Genomic DNA, 13,255 nt, shown 5'->3' on the forward strand with positions numbered 1-13,255 from the left:
TTAATTTTTGAAAGATGCAAAACACAGCATTGATGGGTAAAATATCATATTGCCACTAATTTATTTAAGACTAGTCCTTCATTAAAAATTACTCTTTGAGGGGTGCCTGGGTGGCTCAGTGGGTTAAAGCCTCTACCTTCGGCTCAGGTCATGGTCTCAGGGTCCTGGGATCGAGCCCCGCATCGGGCTTTCTGCTCAGCAGGGAGCCTGCTTCCTCCTCCTCTCTCTCTGCCTGCACCTCTGCCTACTTGTGATCGCTCTCTGTCAAATAAATAAATAAAATCTTTTTAAAAAATAAATAAATAAATAAAAATTACTCTTTGAAAATGGAATTTGTATTTGGGACAAGGATAAGATTGGACTCATGCTGCCTAATGTACACCAGAATAAACTCTAAATGGATCATAAATCCAAATGTAGGGTTGCCAGTTAAGATATAGAGTTGCCTACATTTGCTCCTTGATACATACTTATACAAAAAATTATTGTTTATATGAAATTCAAATTTAACTGATTGTGCTGTATTTTTATTTGCCAATTCTAGCAACATTATCTAAATGGAAAGAATGAAATCATAGGAATACTATAACCATGAATGAATTTATTACCTGGGAATGGGGAAAGCCCTTCTATCTTTGTCCCCAAATCCAGGGCAACAGGATTGATGAATTCCAATACATAACAATTAAACCGATTTTTTTACATAACAAAAAAACAAAAACAAACAAACAAAAACCCCCACCCAACCTCCTGTCACTCCACCAAAAAAAATCCTTAAAAGCACAATTAAAAGAAAAACAAGAAATGAAGATGAAATATTTGCAACCTATACAACACTCAAAGAGTGAATCTCTATAACATAGAGAGCACTTTTTTTTTTTTTAAAGATTTTCATTTATTTATTTGACAGAGGGGAGAGGGAGAAGGAGTGGGAGAAGCAGATTCCCTGCTGAGCAGAGCCTGACATGGGGCTGGATCCCAGGACCCTGGGATCATGACCTGAGCTGAAGGCAGATACTTAACCAACTGAGCCACCCAGGTGCTCTCAGAGAGCACTTTAAAAAACCAAGACAATAAAGACCAAAAATAAAGAGAAAAATGGGCAAAAACATGAACAGACAGATCTGAGTAAGAGGAAATGATCCTTACACATATGAAAAGATTATAGTCTCACTTCTTAAGAAAAAAAAAAAAAAAGGAATGCGAATAAAACTGTACTGAGATACCACTTCTTACTGATCAGATTGGCAAAAGTCCAAATTTGCAACACACTGTTGAAGGAGCTATGGGAAAAATAAATACAGGGACCTGGCACAATTCCGGTGGAAGGGGGTATGGTTAGATCTAATAAAATTACATGTCTATTTACCCTTTGACTTAGCAATCTCGCTTTAGGAATGTACCCCTAAGATACATATCCAGAAATATAAAAAAATATATGTACAAGATTACTTGCTGAAGCATTATTTGTAGAGCAAAAGAATGGGAACAACACAGATTTCCATCAATAAGGTTGGGTAAAGTTTATGGTAATCCACACAATGGAGTACTATTCAAATGTTAAATAAACAAAAAAGAATGATGAAAATCTTTACTGGTAAAGTAGGGAGTGACCTCCACAACACATTAAGTAAAAAAAAGCAAATGTATACTTGGAGACCTTTTGTGTAAGAAAAAAGGCAAAATATAAACCTGCTTATGTTTGTAATAAGAAACACTGGAAACTAATAAAAATGATTACCTATAGAGAATGGGAATGGGTTTGGGTGGGTAGAGGGTCTAGAGATTGAAGTGAAATTACTCTGAAAATAACTCTTTACATAGTTTTGGTTTTTTTGTTTTTTTTTTTAATTTTTTTTTAAGATTTTGTTTATTTATTTGACAGGCAGAGATCACAAGTAGGTAGAGAGGCAGGCATAGAGAGAGGAAGGGAAGCAGGCTCCCCGCCGAGCAGAGAGCCCAATGCAGGGCTCGATCCCAGGACCCTGGGATCATGACCTGAGCCGAAGGCAGAGGCTTTAACCCACTGAGCCACCCAGGCGCCCCTTTACATAGTTTTGATTCTTGAATCATGTGATGGGGTTTTTATACTTAAAAATAAAATTACAGATAAAAAGATCCAACATTAAAATTGAAACAAATGAAACAGTTGAAACTAACTGTATGTCAAATTGCTCACATAAACTCAGAGAGACAAGAATTATTTCAAGTGACTTTTGTACTAGGCACCCTGACTGAACATCCTTAATATGACACAATATAAGGACAAAAAGAATTTTAAAGAAGACTTAAACATCACTCAGAAAATGTATTGATACTGATATTTTAGTATTAGTATTTTACACTAGAAACTTTTAATTTTTTGTTTTTTAGTGATCAACAATTTTATATATTACTCAGTGCTCATCAAGATACGTATACTCTTAATCCCCTTCACCTATTTCATCCATCCCACCACCCACTTTCTTGTAACCATGTGTTTGTTCTCTGTAATTAAGTGTCTCTTTTTTAAGTTGTTCCTTTTTTTCCCTTTGTTCATTTATTTTCTTTCCTAAATTCCACATATAAGTGAAATCATATGGTATTTGTTTTTCTCTACTGATTTATTTTGTTTAGCATTATGCTCTCTAGATCCATTCATGTTATTGCAAATGGACAGGTTTCGTTCTTTTTTTATGGTTGAATACTATTCCATTGTGTGTGTGTGGGTGGGTACCACATCTTCTTTATCCATTCATCTATTGATGAACACTTCAGCTGCTTCCATAATTTGGCCATTGTAAATAATACTGCAATAAACATGAGGGTGTATATATCCTTTAGAATTAGTGTTTTCATAAATACCCAATAGTGGAATTACTAGATCATATCATAATTCTATTTTGAAATTTTTGAGGACCCTCCATACCATTTTCACAGGTGACTACTTCAGTTTGCATTTCCACCAACAGTGCCTGAGGGTTCCTTTTTCTCTACATCCTTAACAACACTTGTTGTTTCCGGTGCTCTTGATTTTAGCCATTCTGACAGGTGTGAGGTGATATCTCATTGCAGTTTTGATTTGCATTTCCTTGATGATAAGGGATGTTGAGCATCTTTTTGTGTGTCTGTTGGACATCTCTGTCTTCTTTGGAGAATTGCCTGTTCATGTCTTCTGCCCATTTTTAAATTGGATTATTTGTTTTTTTGGTGTTGAGTTATATAATTTCTGTATATATTTTGGATACTAACCCTTTATCAGGAGGTTGTCTTTTAGTTTTATTGATAGTTTCCTTTGCTGTGCAGAAGCTTTTTATTTTGAGGTAATCTAAAAACTTTTTAATATATTTTGTAAGGACCAAGAGTAAGAGAAATGAGATACAAATGTAGAATCAACACAGAAAAAAAGATAATCTGTTAAATTTGAATTGGAAATCAATAAATGAACTCATAATTTAAAAAATACATTTACTATCTCTGAACTCTGAAAAGGCCTAGAAACAATGGCACCCAGGAGCAAAGAACATCTATTGCCCACATTTTGTTTCTATTACCATTTCCAAAATAAAGGAACCAACGTACCTGGGAGAAATAACTGAGTCTAGGTCTGTGACAGGGAGGGTACAATTCTGTAACAGGGAAGTGAATCTAAGATATTTTGTACCAGTAAGTCAGGAAGTTTTCCAAAACTAATGGCAACATGTCAAAAAGACATGGGATCCAGTCACCCAGTATAAAGGGACTAGTACTGGCCCCAGAAGAATAATGATTACAATTGATTGAAATAACTTAAGTCTTAAAAAACTCATAAATCCACAATGATACTCAAAGAGAAAAATCCAGAAAAAAAAATTCATTTTCTACTACTTGAAGGAGGTATTAAATCAAAACCTTTGCTTTGAAAATTTGTCATTAAAGGGAAAAAATTAAGCAGTTACCCAGTTTTTACATGTTAATGAGGAAGAGTTCTTTTTCACAGAACTTTCTATTAATGTAGAAGGAATAATAGAATAAAAAAATTTTATTTAATCACCAAGTATTTCATTATTAATTCAAGAAAGATTTATTAGTAGATGACCAAACCATGGTGAAAATTTGTTGGGGAACAGGAAATTAGCATGTGCCAACACCTTACTCTGCAATTACCTGCTCCTTAACTACAAAGGGTGAAATGTACCTAAAGGAGACAACTGATAGTCACCACCCAAACAAGTGATCAAACTTTGCACCAAATTAGTAGTTTGATGTATCTCCTGACATAATACAAAATGAAGTACATAGCTATACCGTGACATAGTCTCGACAAAAAAAATTTTTTTTAAGATTTTCTTTATTTATTAGAAAGAGGGCACAGAGGAGAGTGAGAAGGAGAAGCAGACTCCCTGCTGAGCAGGGAGCCTGACATGGGACTTGAGGTGGGGCTGGATCCCTGGATGCCTAGGTCATGGGGCTGGATCCCAGGACCCTGAGATCATGACCAGAGCCAAAGCAGCCGTTTAACTGACTTAGCCACGCAGGTGCCCCTTCTTGCCAGAATGTTTAACCTGAATCTTATCATTCTTTTAGGGCATACTTTGGGATATATCCAGAATATGGGACATTCCTAGAGAAAACCAGTAAGGTCTCATAAAAAGCTCAAAAAATAAAGAGATGAGAAGACTATTTCTAGAATAAAAGCAACTGAAAAAACAAAACTACTAAATGCAATGCTTGAAACTTTATTGGATCCTGATTTGTAAAAAACAAAAACAAAAACAAAAACCTCCAAAAAGACATTTTTGGGATACTTGGGAAAATTTGACTATAAACTGAATCGTAAATAATGTTAGGAAATAATTATTTTCTTAGGTGTGATAATGATATTGTAGTTATGAAGGAGAATGTCTCATTCTCAGAAAACATAAACTGACTTATTTTTGGATGAAGTGTCATGATGTTTGTATTTGCTTTCAATTATTTTGCAAAAAGCGTATTATACATGTAAATACATACATATAAAGCAAACGTCAAAATGTTAGTCACTGGATCAAGGTGTTGGGGATATAGGCATTCATTGGATTATTCTTTGAACTTTTACCTCTTTGAAGTTTTTCATAAAAATATTAGGAAAAAACAGCATTTGAGTCCAACTTTGAAGAATAGAACACAAATGCTATTCTTTGGTGTGTTTGTGAATATTATTCTTAAAGATTTATTCTTGCATTAATCAATCATGGGCAAACTCAGAAAACAGATAAAAAGGAAAATTATGTGACACCTGATCTGGAGATAACTGCTTTTCATCTTTAATATTTTAAGGTAATGTGTGTGTGTGTATGTGTGTCTCCTATATAATGTGCATTATTTTTGCATTCTTTTTCAGGTAACAATATCATGGATTATCTGTCAGTCTTTGTACATTAGCATCAGTTTACTGGCCCCATAACATTCCATTGTAGAGATGTTTCCTAATATATTTAATATCTTCTATTGCTGGGTGGTGCAATAAACATTTACATCTTTGTGTTAACATACATCTATTATTCTTCATGTGCCTGATTACTTGGAAGGGTAAGAATTCAGGCTGTGGAAAGGGTGGTGGAAATACATATGCAGAAGCACGGAGACAGAAAAGAATAAGGTGTGTATGGGAAAAGTTTAGGTTTACTTTGGCATGCAGGCCACTATCCGCGAGAGAATGAAAGCAGACAGTATGACGAACTTGCACTGGAAATTAGTTTGAGAAGAGACCTGTTCTCACTTAATCTTGGGCTATGCTACACACGCTCTGAGCACTTTTACGTGCACACCTTATTTAAATTGCGGGTACTACTGTTATTCCTATCTATTGGCAAAGAAACTGAGGCACGGGCAAAGTTAAATTGCCCATGGTTACAGATCAAGTGAGAGACGTAGCCAGGATTCAAACGAATGGAGTCTGGCTTCAGAGTCTGACTGCTTTTACCTCCACTTTGCATACGAAGAATCATGGTGAGATGCTGAGCTTAAAACCCAGTACTTACAGAGGTTAAAACCTTAAGACACAATAGGAGGTAGTGGCAGTACATATTAATATGGGCTCGATCTGTTCTCTTATCCCTAAGAAGCACAGAAAGCATTAGCTTAGACCACAGAAAACCTCGATATATTCCCTATCTCTAAAATATAGAAGGCATTTAAACTTAGCATTGCCCTAAAACGGCCAGTTTGCCTGAACTAAACTGATTGGCAGTCAGGCTTCAACAGCGAAACACCAGGGTCCACAGCTTGATAATTAAACTCCAAAAGGCGCGCGAGCCTCCAGGCTAAACAGTTTCCCGCCTCCCAGCCGGTTATAGCCAGCTCAGCAACAGCGCCCCTAGCCCAGGGTCGTGACGTCAGCACAGGCTTTGGGCCCGCTTCTGGGTTCTCTCTGCATCTGCGCGGCCGAGCAACTGGCGAGTTGCGACCTTAGCTCCGCCCACTGCCCCGGAAGTTAATGCGGAAGCCACACCTCTCTTCTCATCCGGCTGGGGCGCAGCCATTTTAATTCATATCTGAGTGGGCGGTGGCGTTTCGTGTTGGCGGTCTGGCTCCGCTGGGCAGGGGGTAACTTTACTGGTTTGGGGTGGTTTTTAGTTTAATTTCTCTTTTCTAGCTTCGCATCGCGGGCCAGTTCTCCCTTTCTAGTCAGCTGAGGCCATGTCAGGAGACGGCGCCCCGGAGCAGGTGAGGAAAGAGAGTGGTGGGGCCTCGTGGCGACCTCTTCTCTTCAAGTCTGTGTTCGTCCGAGTACTCCAGCCATGTTCGCCTGAGGAAGGAATCGGGGTCTAATGGACCCGGAGAACCGGGTATAGGACAACGTGGGACTGGGGAGCAGGGGCTGACTGAGATCTGAGATCTGAAGTTATTTTTTTGGCTTCTCTGCCTTAGGCGTTAATAAGAACAAATATTTAATTTACACAATAGCCAGGAAGCTGCTTCGTCCTGTTTAGTTAGGTTCATGGGACTACTCCTGTGAGATACCTTCCTTTGATACCATTTTGTTTTGTTACTAGGGTGGTTAGGAATTGATTACTTTAACGTGTAGTTGCTGTTTTCGGAAAAACTTGACAGTGTTTCCTCTGCCATTTCTCCGATATACCAAGAAAGAGGTTACCACTTAGAGAAATAATCGGAGATGAAACTCATCTGGGGAAATAGTCTCTTGCCAGTGCGAATGAAGAAGGAAGCAGTGTAGGGGAAGAGCATGGTTTTGCCGAGATTCAGGAATTGTGTGGCTTTCTTCTGCTTCCTTCTTTTTCTCTTTATTCTGTACGCATTTCATTTTCGTTTTTAAAGCGACACAAATATTGCAGAATTTGATAAATCGGAAATGAGAAATTGGTTTTGGCCACTGTAAATAAAAGCGTCTGCTTTAGTACTGGATGTAAGTGACTTATAAATACTGTAAAAATCAGATATTTAGCAAAGTGATTTGTTTCTTTTGCTTTTTGTTCAGAATTTGGGTAAATACTACCTTTTAGTTTGAAAGAGGAAACCGATACCTTATGAGAGATGTCATTCCATTTGTTTTTCCGATTTAAGTCCTGGTATGTTTAGGTAAATAGTTTTTAAAATGGAGGCTAGCTAGACCTGCAGAGCCTCAATTTCCTGAAATTTCCCGTTGCCGTGGTAACGAACTACACTTAGGTTTTTGTTTTTTAAATTCCCAGCTTAGAAGGTAGAGGCTGTTTTGGAGGTTGACAGAGATGAGGCAAAGTTGGAGTTCCTCTTGAATGGTCTGGGTGACTGTAAATGTCATTATGTCGGGAAGCTTGCTAAATTAAATTTTGTGTTTGCTCGTTGACTGATTTCAGTACTGAAAGCCCGTTTACATTTTACATGCTGTCACAATGCCCCAAAATGCAAAGCCTCAGGTCTCAAGATTATTTTACCAAATCTGTTTATGTATACCTACCGTTTTTCTGAGATGGGCTCATATTTTGTCACTTGAAAGCTGAGGAGTAGTGATGTCCTAAGATTTTATTGAAAGTTTCCAGAACTTGTTAATTCTTAAATTTATCTAAAATTATAAAGACACTGAAATGTCGTGACCTTGAATATTTCAGAACTGTGGTGTTTTATTTATTTTTTTTTTTTAAATATTTTATTTATTTATTTGACAGAGAGAGAGAGATCACAAGTAGGCAGAGAGGCAGGCAGAGAGAGAGGGGAGGGAAGCAGGCTCCCTCCTGAGCAGAGAGCCCGATGCGGGGCTTGATCCCAGGACCCTGAGATCATGACCTGAGCCAAAGGCAGAGGCTTTAACCCACTGAGCCACCCAGGCGCCCTGAACTGTGGTGTTTTAAATGGAAGAGGTGGTGGTGAAAATTTACAGGAAGAGAAATTAACGTAAAAGTTTTACCGTGCAAAGTTTAGTACATAGAGAAAAGTTGGAAGTGCAGTGAATGCTAGCAATGCAATTCTTCACCTAGAATCAGCAGTTGTTAACCGTTTTTTCCCTACTTGTTTTTTCTCTGCATACATACTTATTTGAAAGTAAGTTGACACATTTCAGCCCCTTAAATTTCATCATTCTTTTTTATAAGGACATTGATGCAATTATATAACCATACCGTTTTCTCACCTAAGAAAATTAATAGTAATAACGTATCATTTCTGAATCCCAGTTTCTGTTCACATTTCCCCAGTTATCCCAGAAATAGGATTCATTGGATTTTCTTTCTTTTTTCTATATTTTCTTTTACTTTATTTTATTAGAATTTAACCTGGGTTTACATGCATCATTTTGTTGTATCTCTTGAACAGTCCCCCCACCCTCCTTTTCTCCCGGGGTTATTGTTTGTCTGAAGAATCCAGGACAATTTTCTAGTAAAAACTTCTCATTTTCTGGGTTGATTTGATTTTTGGGTGTGTGGTATCATTTAACCTTGTCCCTTTATCTTTTGTTATTTCCTGAAAGCTTTGTGGTTGCTTAGGTCTAAACTGAGAGCTCTGATAATATTTGTCTTAAATATTTTTGAGTAGAATGGTATAATGTTACATCAAAAGGCACTTCATGCCAAGTGGTTAGGTTGTTCCACTATTAGTGATGGTTAAGTTTGATTATTTGGGTAGGGTGATGACTCTGGGTTTTTTCATTGTGAAGGATTATTTTCTCTTTTGCAGTTAGTAATCTGTGGCTTGATTTTGTGTTCCTCAATAACCTTTTAACTAGTTATTTGTCAATTAATAATTCTTGAATAAATCAGTTATTACATTGGAGGTGGTGAATGGTGGTGTTCTAAAAATTCTACTTGGTCTTTCTGACTGGCTCGTATTTTTCTGTAAAGAATTTTTTTCCTTTTTTTTTTTAAAGATTTTATTTATTTTGGAGAGAGAGGATTATTTTTCCCTTTGCAGTTAGTATTCTGTAGGTTGATGATGTGTTCCTCAATAACCTTTTAACTAATTGGTGACTGTTTAGAGGAAAGAGCTCCTAAAATGAGCTGAAATGATAGACAAAAAGAGACTAAATACAACTGAAGAATCATAAAAAAAATCAAAGCCACTCTGAATGGGGCGTTTGCTTTGGAAAGATGCCAAAGAATGTTATGGACAAAGAATATGGCAGGATAGTTGTAGATTTCTTTTATTTAGCGTCATAACATTGAAGCTCAAAAAAAAAATTTTGGTTGAACAAACCTGCTGGTATCTTTGTATTCAAAAACGGATGGTCATTACTTTCTTGGTACTGAATCTATAAATTTGTGCCCTCTGAAATGGGGAAATGATTGTAAACAAGCAGGATGGCTTGCTAAGATTTATTGTAGTCTTTTTTTTTTTTTTAACTCTTGTGAGGAAGTTCCATTTTTGTATAGAGAGCTATTTAATTTACCTTGGCATTTTTCATCAGTATTTTTTGATTACTGTTTTTGCCAGTTCGGTGATGACAAAACTATGTGCTTGTAGGTTCCTCTCTACTTACTAATGAAAACACATCTGGTTCATGTGTGGAATTATGGCTATATTTTTGTCTTGTGTGTGTGTCTGTGGATATATTATCTGTATACACACACGTTAGTGCTTGGTTCAACTTTTTTTTTTTTTTTTAAGATTTTATTTATTTATTTGACAGAGATCACAAGTAGGCAGAGAGAGAGAGAGGAGGAAGCAGGCTCCTGCTGAGCAGAGAGCCCGGTGCAGGGCTTGATCCCAGATCCCAGGACTCTGAGATCATGACCTGAGCTGCAGGCAGAGGCTTTAACCCACTGAGCCACCCAGGCGCCCCGCTTGGTTCAACTTTCGATCGTGTTCTTTTTTAGCTCCATTTTACCTTGTGCAGTACCCCTACAGCATTTAGCTGTTGTGTGGAGTTCCTCCACTGGGTTTGTATGTGAGTTGAAAGGACTGCTTTATTTATTCATCCTTGCATCTAGGAATTTAGGAAATTCTGTTTTGATACTTAAAGGTGTTCAGTAAATTAATGGATGAATTTTGCATTTAGGCTATATGAGATACATTAGAAATTCCCATAGAATTTAATTTTGGGAGGACAGGTGCATAAATAAGAAAAAAATAATTTGGGCTTAAGAGTGGGTTTTTTTTAAAGTTTTAAAGAAGAGGGAGAGTAATGTGTTCAGCCAGGCCAATTCATATGAACCTTTAAATCCCTAAAATTGTTTCTGCTCTCATCTTTTAGAAATAAGACTTCATTTTTAAAACAACTTATAACCGACCTAGGATTAGGAAGGCCTATGTTGTAAACAGTGATCCTCACTTTGGAAAATTTGCATAACCTGAAGAAGCATAATTATCAGTAGTTCTTAATGAGGGGAACTTGGGACCATAAATCATTGTTGTCTTTTGGTGAAAGATAAGTTTGGGACAATGTGGAAAATAATGAAAAATGTTCCCTGCTATATACTTACTAAGATGAAAGATGAACGCATACAGTGTTGAAACACAAAACCTGGTTTAAGGTTTGGTTGGGTAACCATTCCTACTTACTAGCAGTTAAAAGATAATGGTATTATCAAAACAGTTTTTTAAAAAATATTTTACTTGTTTATTTGAGAAAGTGCATAAGAGAGAGCATGAGAGGGGAGAAAGTCAGAGGGAGAAGCAGACTCCCCGCGGAGCTGGGAGCCCGATACGGGACACGATCCCAGGATCCCAGGACTCAGGGATCATGACCTGAGCCGAAGGCAGTCGCTTAACTGACTGAGCCACCCAGGCGCCCATCAAAAACAGTTTTAAACCCAAAGTGGAGGGGTGCCTGGGTGGCTCAGGTGGTTAAGTGTTTGCCTTCAGCTCAGTTCATGATCTCCAGGTCCTGGAATCAGCACCATGTTAGGCCCCCAGCTTGGTGAGGAGTCGTCTTCTCTCTCTGCCTTTCCCCCTGCTTGTGCTGCCTCTCTCTTTCTCTCCCTCTCTCAAATGAATAAATAAAATCTTTTTTTTTTTTTTTTAAGATTTTATTTATGTACTTGACAGATCACAAGTAGGCAGAGAGGCAGGCAGAGAGAGGAGGAGGAAGCAAGCTCCCTGGGGAGCAGAGAACCCAATGTGGGGCTTGATCCGAGGACCCTGGGATCATGACCTCAGCCGAAGGCTTTAACCCACTGAGCCACCCAGGGGCCCCTGAATAAATAAAATCTTAAAAAAAAAAAAAAGCCAAAGTGGATTGGGTGGGGGTGGTAAGGGAGAGGGCCAGGTATATATATTAGACGATGTGTTGTTATTTGGGCCCAATTAGTTTTATCAGTTTTTAACAATCTTTCTGTAATAGCCTTTCCTACTTTTCCTCCTCCTCTATGTTACTCGGTATAACAGTTTGGGGCAGCCAAAATTGAGTTCATCTTTTTTGTTAATATTTCGACCATGTAGAATACTCTAGTTGGTAATAGTTGTTCCTAAGAGAGACTGATCTGTGTTTATATAAGTATTGATTTTCCTTAGAAGTACAGTAGAAAGTTGCTGTGTTAAGAGAGATTGCATTCCTTCAGCATTAAGAATGTAGGAGTTTCAGGAATACAGCTTACATCCCAGATAGACTTTCCAGATTTGCAAAATCTGTGTTGAGGTGTTTGTACCTATTAAGTGGATAATTGCCAAAAACAGTTCATAGTTGTAAACTTTTCTGCCATTGTCTCTAAATCTTTTCTCTGTAGATAAGACCTGCCTGTGAATTTGAGTCTTTTTGTTTTGTTTTGCTGGGCAGTTAGTAATGGAGTGAGAATTGATGTAAAAATGGATTTGAGTTAACAGATTTTTAGATTAATGTATAGTTTATAATCAGTATATACTGAATAAAGCCAGGAGGACAAAACTATGTCCTAACTGATGATTTGCTAATGTTTTATTTAGTTTATCTAGTGAATTAATATCTTGGCTACTTTTGGTCTAAAGCCACATTTTTTGGATTCTAAAAGATTCAGATTTTTATTTGTAGTTGCAGCTGTTTGTTTCCTAGGGAATTAATAAGCAGATTTAATAAGTACATATGATAAGTATCATTATTTGGGCCAATAATCTTTAGCCTGTTTTTTCTTGAGTTTTGAATTGTTTACATGTTTAGTAGATTTTTAGTCTCTGGAAGGGCTGAAGGGATGATATGCAGAATACATAATCAGATTCATTTACCAAAAACAATCTGGTAGAGTTCTGTTGCACTGGTAAAGGAACACACATAGGACTAAACTGGCATTCAGTCCTAATGTCACCTGTCACATAAACTGCTTTATTCTCTAGGCATATGAATCATCTCAGTTACTACTTGCAGATAATCTTGCAAAGTGCCACTCTCGTCTATTTTTAATTTTGAATAAAGGTTAACTACCAAGGGAGACTAAAGACTTCACATAGATAGTATAATTTATGCAGCTTTATTAATGTTTTAGGGAAAACATGGAATGACTTAGGTCTGATGCTACTTTATTTTTAAAGAAACAACTTTTGGAAAATGTATGTAGAGAACAGATTAGTTAGTGTCTGTCCAAATGGAGTCTGTGGCCCATTGTATCATAATCACTTAGGTGCTTTTATACAACTATAGGTGTGTACATCTTAATTTCAGACTTATTATGACAGATTCTGTAAGTGAGACTTGAGAATCTTCACTTGAAAGAAGTACCACGGGTGATTTTTATGTAAAACGTGCAAACCACGTAGAGGTTGAAGATATCTGAACCTTAAAAGTTGTTTTTGAATACATTCTTGATAAAATAAGTGGAGGAAAAACTGCAGATTATTTGAGGATGGTTAGGCTTTTGATAGTATTTTGTGGTTTTCCTCCCTGGAGTATATTTAGTCAGTCATTACCCTTAATAGTGGG

The 13,255-nt window shown here is 37.1% G+C and overlaps 1 protein-coding gene across 1 annotated transcript in view; it reads left to right on the top strand.

Annotated features, from left to right (window-relative positions):
• Window positions 1-6,461: 6,461 nt before the first annotated feature.
• The window catches only part of CSTF3 (cleavage stimulation factor subunit 3), a 68,373-nt gene continuing 61,579 nt past the window's right edge, over window positions 6,462-13,255 (top strand). The window contains exon 1 of the mRNA XM_080816664.1: window positions 6,462-6,666. Within this exon, the coding sequence (XP_080672790.1) occupies window positions 6,640-6,666 (27 nt within the window). The 5' untranslated portion in view covers window positions 6,462-6,639. The remainder of the gene's footprint in view (window positions 6,667-13,255) is intronic.

The sequence above is a fragment of the Martes martes genome (assembly GCF_963455335.1).
Source record: "Martes martes genome assembly, chromosome: 10".
Taxonomy (NCBI): Eukaryota; Metazoa; Chordata; class Mammalia; order Carnivora; family Mustelidae; genus Martes; species Martes martes.